General features: G+C 39.1%; 3 protein-coding genes across 3 annotated transcripts; 1 reads left to right on the top strand and 2 right to left on the bottom strand.

Annotated features, from left to right (window-relative positions):
* LOC129945865 (glutamyl-tRNA(Gln) amidotransferase subunit C, mitochondrial) lies at nt 1–572 on the bottom strand. Its single transcript, XM_056055806.1, has one exon. The coding sequence runs from the start codon at nt 478–480 to the stop codon at nt 1–3; it is 480 nt and encodes a 159-aa protein (XP_055911781.1). The 5' UTR covers nt 481–572.
* A 2,468-nt stretch (nt 573–3,040) lies between these two features.
* LOC129945864 (probable 28S ribosomal protein S23, mitochondrial) lies at nt 3,041–3,831 on the bottom strand. The gene is made up of 3 exons (XM_056055805.1): nt 3,698–3,831; nt 3,477–3,638; nt 3,041–3,402 (listed from the first exon to the last, which is right to left on the bottom strand). Exons 1-3 carry the CDS (start codon nt 3,739–3,741, stop codon nt 3,084–3,086), a joined length of 525 nt encoding a protein of 174 aa, XP_055911780.1. The 5' UTR covers nt 3,742–3,831; the 3' UTR covers nt 3,041–3,083.
* Nucleotides 3,832–5,587: 1,756 nt separating this feature from the next.
* Nucleotides 5,588–9,223, top strand: LOC129946781 (DNA polymerase subunit gamma-1, mitochondrial). The gene is made up of 2 exons (XM_056057099.1): nt 5,588–8,429; nt 8,484–9,223. The coding sequence occupies exons 1-2, from the start codon at nt 5,683–5,685 to the stop codon at nt 9,142–9,144; spliced, it is 3,408 nt and encodes a 1,135-aa protein (XP_055913074.1). The 5' UTR covers nt 5,588–5,682; the 3' UTR covers nt 9,145–9,223.
* Nucleotides 9,224–12,682: the final 3,459 nt, after the last annotated feature.

The raw sequence follows: 12,682 nt of genomic DNA, 5'->3' as shown, positions 1-12,682 counted from the left end.
TTATTGGAAATTCTTCTCTTCTTGTTCGAGCGGGATGTTGCCAGGAGGAGCAACAAAGTAATCTTCATCTGTTATTTTTGCGTTACTTAGAATCTCCTCTCTGATATTTCCATCAGTGACTACGTCGTCACGCAGTTGGAGATCCTGGTCTTCAAGAACCGTGTAGAGTGGTTCCACTGAGGTTGTGTCGATGTGAATTATACGATCGGCAAATTGAATACTATCTTTGAGAGTCTTCAAGGCTTCCTTGCTATCCAAATCAACCAATGACAATCTCTCCAAAAGTTGGATAGTTTTACTATCGATTTCGATGTCTTGGGGTTCTGGGATGAATGGGACAACCGGTTCGAGTGGCACTTTGGTTTCGTATTTTAGTTCTTTCCAATTGATTGTGGGACTGTCACCGCTTGTGTCTAGGGCTTTCTTATTGCAAAAGAATCGATGTTGAGTACGGAAAGAAAGAAAAATTCTTCTGTACATGGTAAATGCAGGAAAATTTTATTTATTTAGCAGAAATTCTCAAGAAATCCCAGAAATCCATTCAACTTTCAACTTTTGAGTTCTTTGGCAAGAAATAGAAAAAAACTTCAAACCAAACTACAGCTGTCCTCAAACTGTGATCATATGGAGAATACACTGCTCAGAGAAGAAAAGTGGACAAAAATATTGTGGCTTAAAGTTTTGTGTTATACTTACTAAATGATTTTCTCAAAACCGTGTAAAATTGGAAGGAAAGGAAGTTTTATCAAGAGATCTTATGCGATTAAATCAGGAAGAAGGTTATAATAGACGAAATCGGTACCAGAGATTCAGAATCCAATTCACTAATTTGAAAGGTGGCTGCTTTTCACACAATGGAGCTGCCTTTTTTACACGAGCGCATTCTGTTTTCAGAAACTTTTTGATGGTTATCAAGAGGAGCAAGAAGTAAGGGGAGATGAGAAAATCGATACAATTGAAGTAGTTCGAGCTGTTCGTGTGAATTGTGAAAGGTTCATTATTTTTTTTAGGAATAATTTCTGATATTAAAGTCCGGGTTATGACAATTCTTAAGTTTAGCCGTTGTTTATAAAACCTATAGTAGTTTCATGGAGAGGATCGAATTGGGATACGTCAAAGAACTTATGTTGGTAAAGTTGATGTTGGGGGAAAATCAACACTTCATTTTTGTAAAACTTCATTTTCGATAAGAGTCCTATATGTATTTACATAAAATGGCTAAACACAGATAGAATTCCAATGCACATAATGATTGGTTTTCAATATCTTTACCCAATGAGTTAAAAATACTGAGCCAAGTATAGTACTCTACATTCGTGTAGTGCGTCTAAGGAAACAATCTCTGTACTGATGAGTATTCGAGTATTATACCTTGTCTAAGTAATGAAATATCCTGCGTACCATATTTACGAAAGAAAATACCGTTATGTTTTTACGGCCTTATGTGTACTATGTAGGGGTCTTCCTCGTACACATTTTTCAATTAAGCTAAAATTTAAAAGCTTAAACATGGAATAGGGACATATTGCGTTACACAAATGTGGACTAGATACAAATTGTATTTTTAAAAACCTTGTTGCCGCCAAAAATAAATAAGTTTTTATTAATCTTACTATTAAAATATTTATTTAAAGAAACTGGATGAATTAATGACCGACATCGAGACCGAGATCGGGTCATCCGTGTTAAATTCGGACACAAAATACCCTCTAAGCGGCAAGTGCTCGGATTCGTTGGAATCCATACGAAAAAATAAATATTGTTTCCAAAACGATCTTGAGGATCATTAAAGATGAGCTTGGACATCCGCTTCCAGAGACATTAAAAAATGAGAACGTAAAAATATCGAAGCATTTTGTTTAACGATGAGAACATTTTTAACGGTTGAAGACAAATTTAAAAAGCAGGATAACAAAGTTTTCAGCCCGTCACTTTGAAGAAGCTTCGTTAATGGTTTTCGGAGTACAAAGAAGTAGCCATCCGCGGTACGGAATGGTTTAGTGTGCTCTGATGGCATTAAAACTTCGGTAAAAGTATATAAAAATACCGTCTTAGGGACGAAATAGTTCCTATTTTAAAAATAATATGGGTCATTTCAACAGAACTCCGCGCGTGTTCAAAAAGCTAAGACCTCTCAAAAAGGGTTAGAAAAGAACTGACTGCATTTTATATAGGCTAGCCATCATCTGGCCCTGATTTGATTGCTCTGAATGCTATGAAACTACATTAGCTACTTGCGATATATTTATTTTAGCCAACTTTTGGCTCTCTTCTGAAGAGGAAAATGAAAGTTTTGCCTAAGAAACCGTCCTATGGACTGCCGAAGAGAATTTACTTTCCAAGATATACATATTAAAAATAATATCAACTCTATCGGTCATAAATTTTTTGAGCTATGAGTCAGGCTAATTTAAAAGAAAGCGGTATTGAAGTTTTGAATAGTTTTAATACTATTATTCGAATGCCAATTACTTAAAGGTATTTCCGGCCCATAATCATTTGGGGCACAATTTTTCAGGTCCCAGAGAACAAATTAAAAAAAGAGCTGTAATGAGTCTAGAAGGAAAATAAGTTAAATTCTACTTTGAACGAAGTTTAAAAGAATTAAATTAGGTAGCGCAACAGTCCGTAAATACAACAAGTGTCTAGTGAGTGAACTACAATTCTCAAGCATTCCTGTATGCGTGAACAATTGTAAGGTGGCACAGGCAGATAGTAAACGCAAGACCTCTAGCAAGCCTACGCACTAACCATCACACCACGAAGTATATAAAACTTAATGAAAAAATGGTGTGTTTAACGAATTTTTAAGATTCAGATCATTTTTCGATGACGAAAAATACGTCTTCCATTGCTCAAGTCACTTGATGATGATTCTCAGTTAGATTTACTGTCAACTTTCAATTTTTAAAGTAAAGAGAGCTTGGGCTTAGGTGTTTCCTTAAGGACCAATCCTTTTTTGAAGAAACTCCTTAGTTTAAAATGGATCCAATAAAGCACTTGAATATTGCATTTCTATGCGAATTTAATTCAAACAAAATTTTCTTGTTTTTTAATGTTTTTTATTTTAAATTATAACAATCTTAGTTCTTAAACAAATCTTGGATATCCACAGGTGCCCCTGGAGTTGTATCCTTTACACGTTTAGCATCCGCAAAACTATCAGTCAAACCAGCACCAACGCTAGCTTCCTTTTCTCCTTCTGTTGTTTCCGCAGTTGATCTCCTGGTAGCTAATTTCTCTTCCAACAGCTCCTTTGCAGTTTCCAGAATTTTCTCGTCATCCAAAGCTCCTTGTGACTTTAAATTGTTGTAAATGGCAATGAACTGTTGGGTGTTTGTTTCACGTCTTGTATCGGATAAGTTTATAGTTTCATTGGATTTTATCATTTTATGGTATTTCCTAAAAACAAACGAAATTGTAATTTGAATCAAAGGCCGTGTTTAAGGTAAAATATCTCTGTTTTTTTTACTTACGCTCTAACAACATCTTCGGCGTAGAATATTTTCTTAATTGGCATATTTGGAATTGGCCGATCAAAACGAGGTTCAACTTTTGGGGGAAATGCAGCATAAACATCGTACCATATTGGTTTGTCCTCGGTCTTCATAGCACCTGACCGGAGTAGTCCGGTGGTTCTGAAATGTGAAAAGATATTTTTTAAACGTTGACAAAGAGTTTTTAATTAATAAAATACCTGGAGAAAATTGTTCCAATTTTTTCTAGCCTGCTTTGAGCCATATTTTGTGTGTTATGAAAGAATAAGAATTGTCAAAACCAAAAGAAAAGAACTGTCATAAGATTGAAGGTGGAAATAAGATTGTAGTAGATTATACGGATTAAAAGTAAGGCCATGTTTATTTTAATGAAACTTGGAAATCAAAGTTCTGTTTATTTGTTTGTATCAATTTTAAGAAACTGTAGATCCATTTGTGTGTATATTTTTAAGTAAAACTAATTAAACGCCGAATTGTGACGATTTGTTTCTTACAAAATCAATTAACTTCTGAAAAGAAACCAAAGTTTTGAATATTGTGTCTTTTAAAAAAATTTCAAAATTAAATTAATGCGCGCAAAGACTTTTGGAATATATTTTTTTTTTAAGTTTTAAGCACTATCCACATAAGCACGACCAACGAATGAACGAATATTCGTCTATTTTGACATTTCTTTCACATGGTAGTTTTTAATTCGTCGCGAACGTACACCATTCGGCACCGAAACCAAAACAAGAATGATTTGTTTAGGTTAAGTACGAGCGATTATTTTATTCGTTGCGAAAGTGGATAATGTTTAACGCGAATAAAATTTGACAGTTCGTATCAATTACAATTTTTTCGCCACCAATAAAATTTGTTTTCTTAAATCTATAAATATATGTTATTGAAAAGTAAAAGTATGCATCATAAATCAAATAGAAACTGTATTGCTATCGGTTTGTTAAAAATTTGTGAGGAAATATGTCTTCAAACAAATATAAACTCACATTTTGTAATTCATTCGTCATCCGTTGTTCACGCTCATGTGAATGCTGTTTAAGAGGTGACTCATTTTGACGTCTGAATAATAATTGTTTGTTCTTATCCAAGAAAGAAGCGCAAAAATTGATTTAGAACAAAAAAAAAATGATAAAATGGCGAAATAAGTGGCTTTGAAAGAGTCCACTTCGAAAACTGCCAAAGAAAATTACTATAGTTACTTAAATAAATAAAAATAAATTGGGTGGCGCAACAGTCCGTTGAGAACTTGGGCCCAGTGACTTACAACTCTGAACCATTCCTGTGCGAGTAATGTTGTCAGGAATGGATGGGACCTACAGTTTATTTGCCGAATCCGAACGGCTAATTTGAGAAAGCACTTTTTCATGACAAGAGTTACTCTTGAAGCATTTGTCAATTCCTCGCAAGAGGCAGTACCCGTGAAAAGACTTTAGAAGGCATAGGCACTGATCGAACCCAAGCTGGCATGACAGTCCAACGCACTAACCATCAAGCCACGGGTACTACCGTACGTACTTTTGACAATTTTTAAAACCAGAAGAAAATCATTTAAAAAAAAGTCAGCTTCGCAAAACAAAAAAAATTCAATCGCGATGTAATTATTTCTCGCTTGGTTTGGATTTTTCGTGAACTCTTAATTTTTAGTTTCGTTAAAAAATGTCAAAAATGAAACCTTTAAGTTTATTTGGCTTTCCAATCAATCAACCACTCCAAATGCACCCAAAAATGAACATATAAGGAAATGCCCCTTTTTAAAATGGAGTAAAGATTGAGTAACACTTAGCTCGAGATGAGATTTTTCAACGTTTGTGATTTTTTGGTAAAGTTAACTTTATTTTCAGACCTCTAGAATTGATTTATCGATTTACTTATTGTTTCTTTTAGTATCTGTCAAAATGTCTTCTTTTATTGAAAATATGTTAAAAAAGTCATATTTTCCGTGTAAATGAGCATTATATGCTATTTTTGGTTTCTTAAATTAGAAACACCCAGTATATGCAAAAAAATGTACTAGATTAATAAATGCACTTCCAAATGCACATCCACCTTAAAAAAATTGCACCGCAATCTGGCAAACAAATAAAAATCAACAAAACAAACCGCAAATAACAACACGAGAAAAAGTCGAACATTTTAAAAACGAGAGCAAACAAAATTTTGAAAGTCAAAATTCACACTCAAAATGAAGCATTTAATTAGAAACTACCACGAAATCTACCCCCACAGTACAGTAAAAATCATTCGCAAATCAAAACAATCACTGCCATGTACCACAGAAGTCACTAAATTATCAAAAGTTGAGACACCACAAAAACCACCACGACCGCCGCCACAAAAATCAAACTCAACAGAAAAAGTTTCCCCCGAGTATCGAGAGAATCCTATGAAAGTACAAATGCTATCAGGGAATCTTTATGAACAAGTCTTCGGCAAGGATCCCATCAGCAATCCCGATGGAGCCCTTGTGAGAAAATGTATCAGTGAACTGTCCAAACACGGTATCGATATCAAAGCCAGCACAAAAATGGAAGATGTTCATTTGAAGCTACCTCCACTGAAAGGCCAGGATATAGAAGAACACTTTATGACCATCGGTCGAGAGCAGTCTGCACCCTATCGCCTTTTGATTGACTCCTTGCTAGAGAATCATGTACAACCTCCAAAAGAATGGTCAATAAAACCTGGATGGACGTGCTATAAGGAAAGTGGACCCGTCCAAATTGACTACCCGCAAGAAGACGGGCTTATATTCGATGTTGAAGTCTGTGTCACATCTGGTCCGGTTCCAACTATGGCCACAGCAGTGGGAAGCAAATATTTCTACTCATGGGTAAGTCCCCAGTTAGTTAATCCTAATCTCGCCCGCAGCGAAACCCGAAAGTACACTTTGGAGGACATGATTCCGTTAGGAAAAGTCCAACTCATTGTGGGACACAATGTTTCCTACGATCGAGCACGGATCCGCGAGCAATATCTCATCCAAGACACTGGAACTCGATTTCTCGACACAATGTCCCTTCATGTTTGTGTCAGTGGAGTCACCAGCTATCAGCGGGCAATAATGAAGTCCAAAAAAGAGGTATCCGAGGAAGATCTCGAATGGACCGCCCAGAGCTCCCTCAACAGCTTGGCTGAGGTACATCGTTTGTATTGTGGCCAGGAGCTAGCCAAAGAAGCCCGACAGATATTTGTCACTGGCACTCTGCAGGACGTCAAAGAAGATTTCCAGAATTTGATGAACTACTGCTCCTCCGACGTTCTGGCTACCAAAAACGTCCTCAAACAGTTGTATCCGATGTTCTGTGATCGATTCCCACATCCGGTTACCTTGGCCGGGATGTTAGAGCTAGGATCAGCTTATTTGCCAGTTAACTCGAATTGGAGTCGTTACATTGAGGAGTGCAACCTGACTTATGAAGACCTTGACATCGAATCGAAGTACCACTTGTCGAAGCGAGCCGATGCTGCGTGTCAGTTGATGAATGGCGAGCGATATAAGCAGGACCTGTGGATGTGGGATGAAGACTGGAGCACCCAAAACATCAAAATGAAGAGGACAATAGTTCGGAAGAAAAAACCACCTACAGATGAGAAGAAGGAAACCCCCAATGAAGGAGAAGAGGTAGATCCATTGGAGAAAAAGTTTCAATATCTGTACGACACAAAGAGCCTCCTTCCGGCTCGACGGCCACTCCTGCCAGGTTATCCGGCTTGGTATCGAAAGATTTGCTCGAAACCAAATCTAGAAGATGCGTCGGAAGAATGGTCACCAGGCGCGAACCAGATTGGCACAGGTATGCAAATCGCCCCAAAACTGCTCTCACTTTGCTGGGAGGGCTATCCTCTCCACTACATCCGCGAACAGGGTTGGGGATTTTTGATTCCATTCCGAGAGTCACATCCAGAAGGCGTGGATTCCACAAGAATCCCGATCGAACGCTTGGTTCAGAAGTGTCCGGTCATGAGCTTTGTGGACAGCGAAGCAAGTGCCGATGAGAGCGCCGAGGCGTTTTCAAATCTCTGGAAAGACGTGGAATCCAATATAAGCAAGCGAGACTACTATTCTAAGAAGCGCAAGGATAAGACTGCGGGAAAATACGCTGGCACTGGAGTCTGGTGCAATCAGACCCTCGAGGATTGCTGCTGGTTCTTGAAACTGCCGCACAAAAATGGACGGTCCTTTAGAGTTGGGAATCCCCTGGCCAAAGACTTCCTCAATAAATTCTCGGACAACGTCTTGACTGGCGATGGGGGTAAGTCTGCTGAGCGAGTGATTGACATCGCGCGAATGCTCTCCTATTGGAGGAACAACCGCGATCGAATTATGGGACAACTTGTATGCTGGTTGTCCAAGGATGCTCTACCAACAGACTTGCAATCGGAAGAGCGGGAATATGGAGCAATCATACCTCAGGTTGTGGTTTGTGGAACTCTGACCCGACGAGCCATGGAACCCACATGGATGACAGCCAGTAATGCCCAGCGAGAGCGAGTCGGGTCGGAGTTGAGATCGATGATTCAGGCTCCTCGGGGTTATAGGATTGTCGGAGCCGATGTGGATTCTCAGGAACTCTGGATAGCATCGGTATTGGGAGATGCCCACGCTACGGGAATGCATGGAGCCACTCCATTCGGATGGATGACCTTAAGTGGATCCAAATCAAACGGAACAGATATGCACTCAGTGACAGCGAAGGCGGTTGGAATCTCAAGAGATCATGCAAAGGTCATAAACTATGCCAGGATCTATGGAGCGGGGCAGAATTTCGCAGAAAGACTGCTAAAGCAGTTCAATCCGACATTTTCCGAAGCCGAAGCCAGATCAAAGGCAAAGAAGATGTTCAGCTTGACCAAAGGAAAAAAGACTTATCGAATGTTGGAGGAGTTCAGGGACGAGGAGGAAGATGAGGATGAGAATTATAAAAGAGAGTAAGTTGTGTAACATAAGGGATTAACTTTTTATTTATTTTTCCGTCTTTGTAGCTTTTCTGCCTATGAAGCCATTGGAATGGCTAAAACTACAAACAAATCCGTTCCTGAACTGTTCTCGAAATCCCGCTGGCAAGGGGGTACAGAGAGTGCTATGTTCAATCGCCTTGAAGACATCTCCTCACAAGACCATCCGGTCACACCATTTCTCAATTGTCGACTCAGTCGAGCTCTAGAACCTAAAGATGGCGTAGATGACCGTTTCCTGCCGACTCGAGTCAATTGGGTTGTTCAGAGTGGTGCTGTGGATTTCCTGCATCTCATGTTGGTCTCAATGCGATGGCTTATGGGCAAAAATGTTCGATTTTGTCTCAGTTTCCACGATGAACTGAGGTATTTAGTGCGAGAGGAATTAGCCTACAAAGCGGCGCTGGCCATGCATGCAACAAATTTGTTGACACGATCTTTTTGTGTGCATCGAATTGGACTCAAAGATCTCCCCATGTCGGTGGCATTTTTCTCAGCAGTGGAAGTCGATCGTGTATTGCGCAAAGAGAGCAGTATGGATTGTAAGACTCCATCAAATCCTCATGGTCTTACGAATGGCTATGGAATTCCTCTGGGAGAGAGTTTGGATGTCTATAAGACAATTGATAAAGCAGGTGGAAATGATATGTCCCAATGGGAGTGGCATAAGGGGAAGGATGAGAAGTGATGTTGTTTAGACAACCGAATAGCTTTAAAGGAAAAGACAATAAAAATAGTTTTTTTTGTAAAGATTTTTTTTTCAAGAACTAACCTGTTTTTCTTTGAATGGTATATAGAAACAAGATAAGGTTCGCTTGTCCACTTTTTGAGTTCCAGATGTTCCTTTAGATGACTGATATAAACGAGCGGTTGGCTAAGCTATTTTTAAATGGAAAATCCGTTCAAAATTGAATGGAAATCGATAAGAGACGCAGATCAATGTCAAAAGGTTTGGAACCTCACACGTAACTCCTTATTGTTGGTATTAAGGTGGCCGAAATTAGGACACGAAAATAAATATGGCCTATTGTCGGCCGCTCCCGGCCAGAGGTCAACAAATCTTTTGAAAGCGATGACTCTTTCGGCAGCAGTAACATAATTTTATATGTGGGTGCATTCAAAAGTATCACATCGGACTGTACAAATATTTTATGTACCTATTTGCATGGAAGCACAATCAACAAAGAGAGTTTCTGTGTTGTGTGTGTTAAACTAGCTTCTTAATCACAAGGATAGAACCAAATATTTTTCATTATGCAAACTTTACGGATAGATTAGTACATGTGATATCTAGATAAACAGATTTTCACTAAGGCATAACACTAGTGAAAGTCTATTATTGAAAAGTTCAAATTGGATTCTAGATACTACATATACTACAGGTAATTGTCCGAATTTGTTGTTGAGTGAATTCAGGGTGGACTTTAGTAACATTCGTGGTTTATGAAAGAATTGTTATGCCACATATGTCCACACTGCATCAAACAGGCCAGCTGTTTTGGCATTGAGTGAAACTCAAATAGGTGAAGATTCCGATCATTCGGAACTCAATCTAAATGGGTATAACTTAGTGCCATTATTTTTTCCTCATCATGGATTAGCCGTATATATAAGAAATGATGTTGCATACAAACTTCAGCCACAATATGGTTTGTGCTCTAACACAAACTTTAACTTCATGTGGTTAAAATTCACGGTAAATAAACACATCATCCACACATGTTTTTTTATATCGAAGTCCAAATCTGGCCAGAAATTCAACTTTTAACGAATTTGATGCTCTGTCTGACTCCATTCAAAGAATTGTTGCCCGTTATCCTCACACTGAAATCGTCATTGCGGGCGATTTCAATGTACACAATTCTTCTTGGCTTCGTTATTCTGGCCAGTCAACACGGAAAGGAAGGTATGTTGAGATCTTTGCTGAGTTAAATCAATTAACTCAGATTGTCGATGACCCAACTCGAATCCCTGACGTTGCAAGTCAATCCGCCAACACCCTAGACTTGTTTCTTACCTCTGACCCTAATAAATACACAATCAGTGTATTACCGCCCATAGGTACATCAGACCATTGTATCGTATCTTCAAAATTCTCATGTCTAAAAAACTCAGTTAAAGAAAAAACTCCTATGAGAACCGTTGGCAATATGAGAAAGCCAACTGGGACGGTCTCAATGAATTCTTCAGGAACTTTAATTGGTCACTATGCTTCCTCGATAGTGACGTGGATTCCAGCGCAGATATGGTTACAAATTTAATTCTTTGTGGAATGAGAAATTTTATCCCGAACAGGGTAAAATCTATCAAACCTAAAGAGAACTCATGGTTTGATTCGAGCTGTAAAGAGGTTATTAGGTTCAGAGATGTAAGTTTCCGTTGTTATAAAGCCAACCCGACTGAGGAAAACCGGAATAAGTTTAAACAAGCTAGAAAGACCTGCAATGCTCATATTCGACGAAAGAAATTTTCGCATGATCAGAAATTAAGGCAAAAAATACTACAATATCCCAAAGGTATTAAACATTTCTGGTCATTTGTAAAAAACGTACGAAACAGCACGTCATCCTCGGTTCCAATGCTCGTCTATAATGACACTCCCTACGTAAGCTCGATTGATAAAGCCAATTTGCTTGCAGCACAGTTTGCTGTTGATTCGACGCTACCGGAAAGTGACATGAGTCATCCTGTTCTTGAGAGCGTAAATGATTCTATGGGACGAATCTTCTTTCGCACTCGTGCCGTCGAAAGAGTACTGAAAGACCTTGACATACACAAATCCGCTGGCCCGGATAGTATCTCCCCAATTGTTCTGAAGAAGTGTTCTTCACCGCTGGTAATACCACTGCGCAAACTTTTCCATCTTTCCTACTCTACAGGTCTCTTTCCAAGCGGATGGAAAATAGCATTTGTCCAGCCTGTCCCTAAAAAAGGCGAATCCTCCTCTCCCTCTAACTATTGTCCAATAGCACTCACGTCACTTCTTTCCAAGGTCATGGAAACGCTGATTAATTATCAGCTCAAGAAATATCTCGAAGAACGGAAGCTTCTTAATGATCGACAGTATGGTTTTCGTAGCAATAGGTCCACTGGTAATCTCATGGTCTATTTCACCGAACAGTGAAACAAATCTTAACATCGTTTTGGAGAAAGTAAGATTATTGCACTTGATATTTCAAAAGCATTTGATAGAGTTTTGCAATAAGCTCTCTTATCGAAAATGCGTGCTTTTGGTATTGATGAATCTCTTCTTCGTTGGATTAGAAATTACCTTTCTAACTTCAACACAAGTTGTATTGGATGGTTACAAGTCTGAAATTCATAAAATAAATGCTGGTGTTCCCCAGGGCTCCGTTTTGTCCCCGACACTCTTTCTTGTATTCATAAATGATCCAATGTCTGCAACTTCTAATCCATTAACCTGTTTCGCCAACGACAGTACCCTCAACTTCTCATACTCGTTTATAGATGCACATCCTTGTCCTTCGGATGTGGAACTTCAACGGCAGCGTATGATAAGCTCATTAAATTCTGATCTTGACAGTATTGTACAATGAGGAATCAAAAACCGTGTAGAATTTAATGCTTCGAAAACTCAATGCTGTCACCTGTCGTTAAAGCCTAGCACACCCCCGATGCCACTATCTATGAGTGGCACTTGCATCAAAAAAACTAATCAACTCTCAGTACTTGGTATGTGTATCACAGATCACCTTTTATGGAACGATCATATATTTGATATTGCCAAAAATGCTGCCAGGTGCTTAGGATTTCTCCGACGGTGCAAGAAATTTTTCACCCCTTCTGATCTCACTCGCTCGCTCACACTGTTGAAACTCAAGACTTTTTGCCTGAGTCTAGTTCCAACAACAAATCCACACCCAAATAGACGCTGTCTTTGTTCTCGGGCGCCAAATATGTCGAAAAAGCCCTATAAGGTGTTCACTAAGTAGTTCAACCTTACTGGAACTGTAGACGCCACCGTTGATTCCATCTCGAGAATTCGTCCGCTGCCGCCTGGATAAGAAGAGGTGCCTTAGTGGATACACCTCTCCCCCCTCTCTTGTTTGCTGCCCCCAACAACTTTCCACTGGGGTTGGAACCCAATCTCCAGTTGATCTCCCGATGTTCACCGCGGGAAGGTGAGAGTAGGAGTTGATAGACAGAGGTGGGTTTTGAGAAAAACCTGTGAACGCTTGTGTCCTCTTGAATGCACATGTCTACCA

This window comes from Eupeodes corollae, chromosome 2 (assembly GCF_945859685.1).
Source record: "Eupeodes corollae chromosome 2, idEupCoro1.1, whole genome shotgun sequence".
NCBI lineage: Eukaryota > Metazoa > Arthropoda > Insecta > Diptera > Syrphidae > Eupeodes > Eupeodes corollae.
This window is presented reverse-complemented; position numbering and strand designations above follow the sequence as displayed.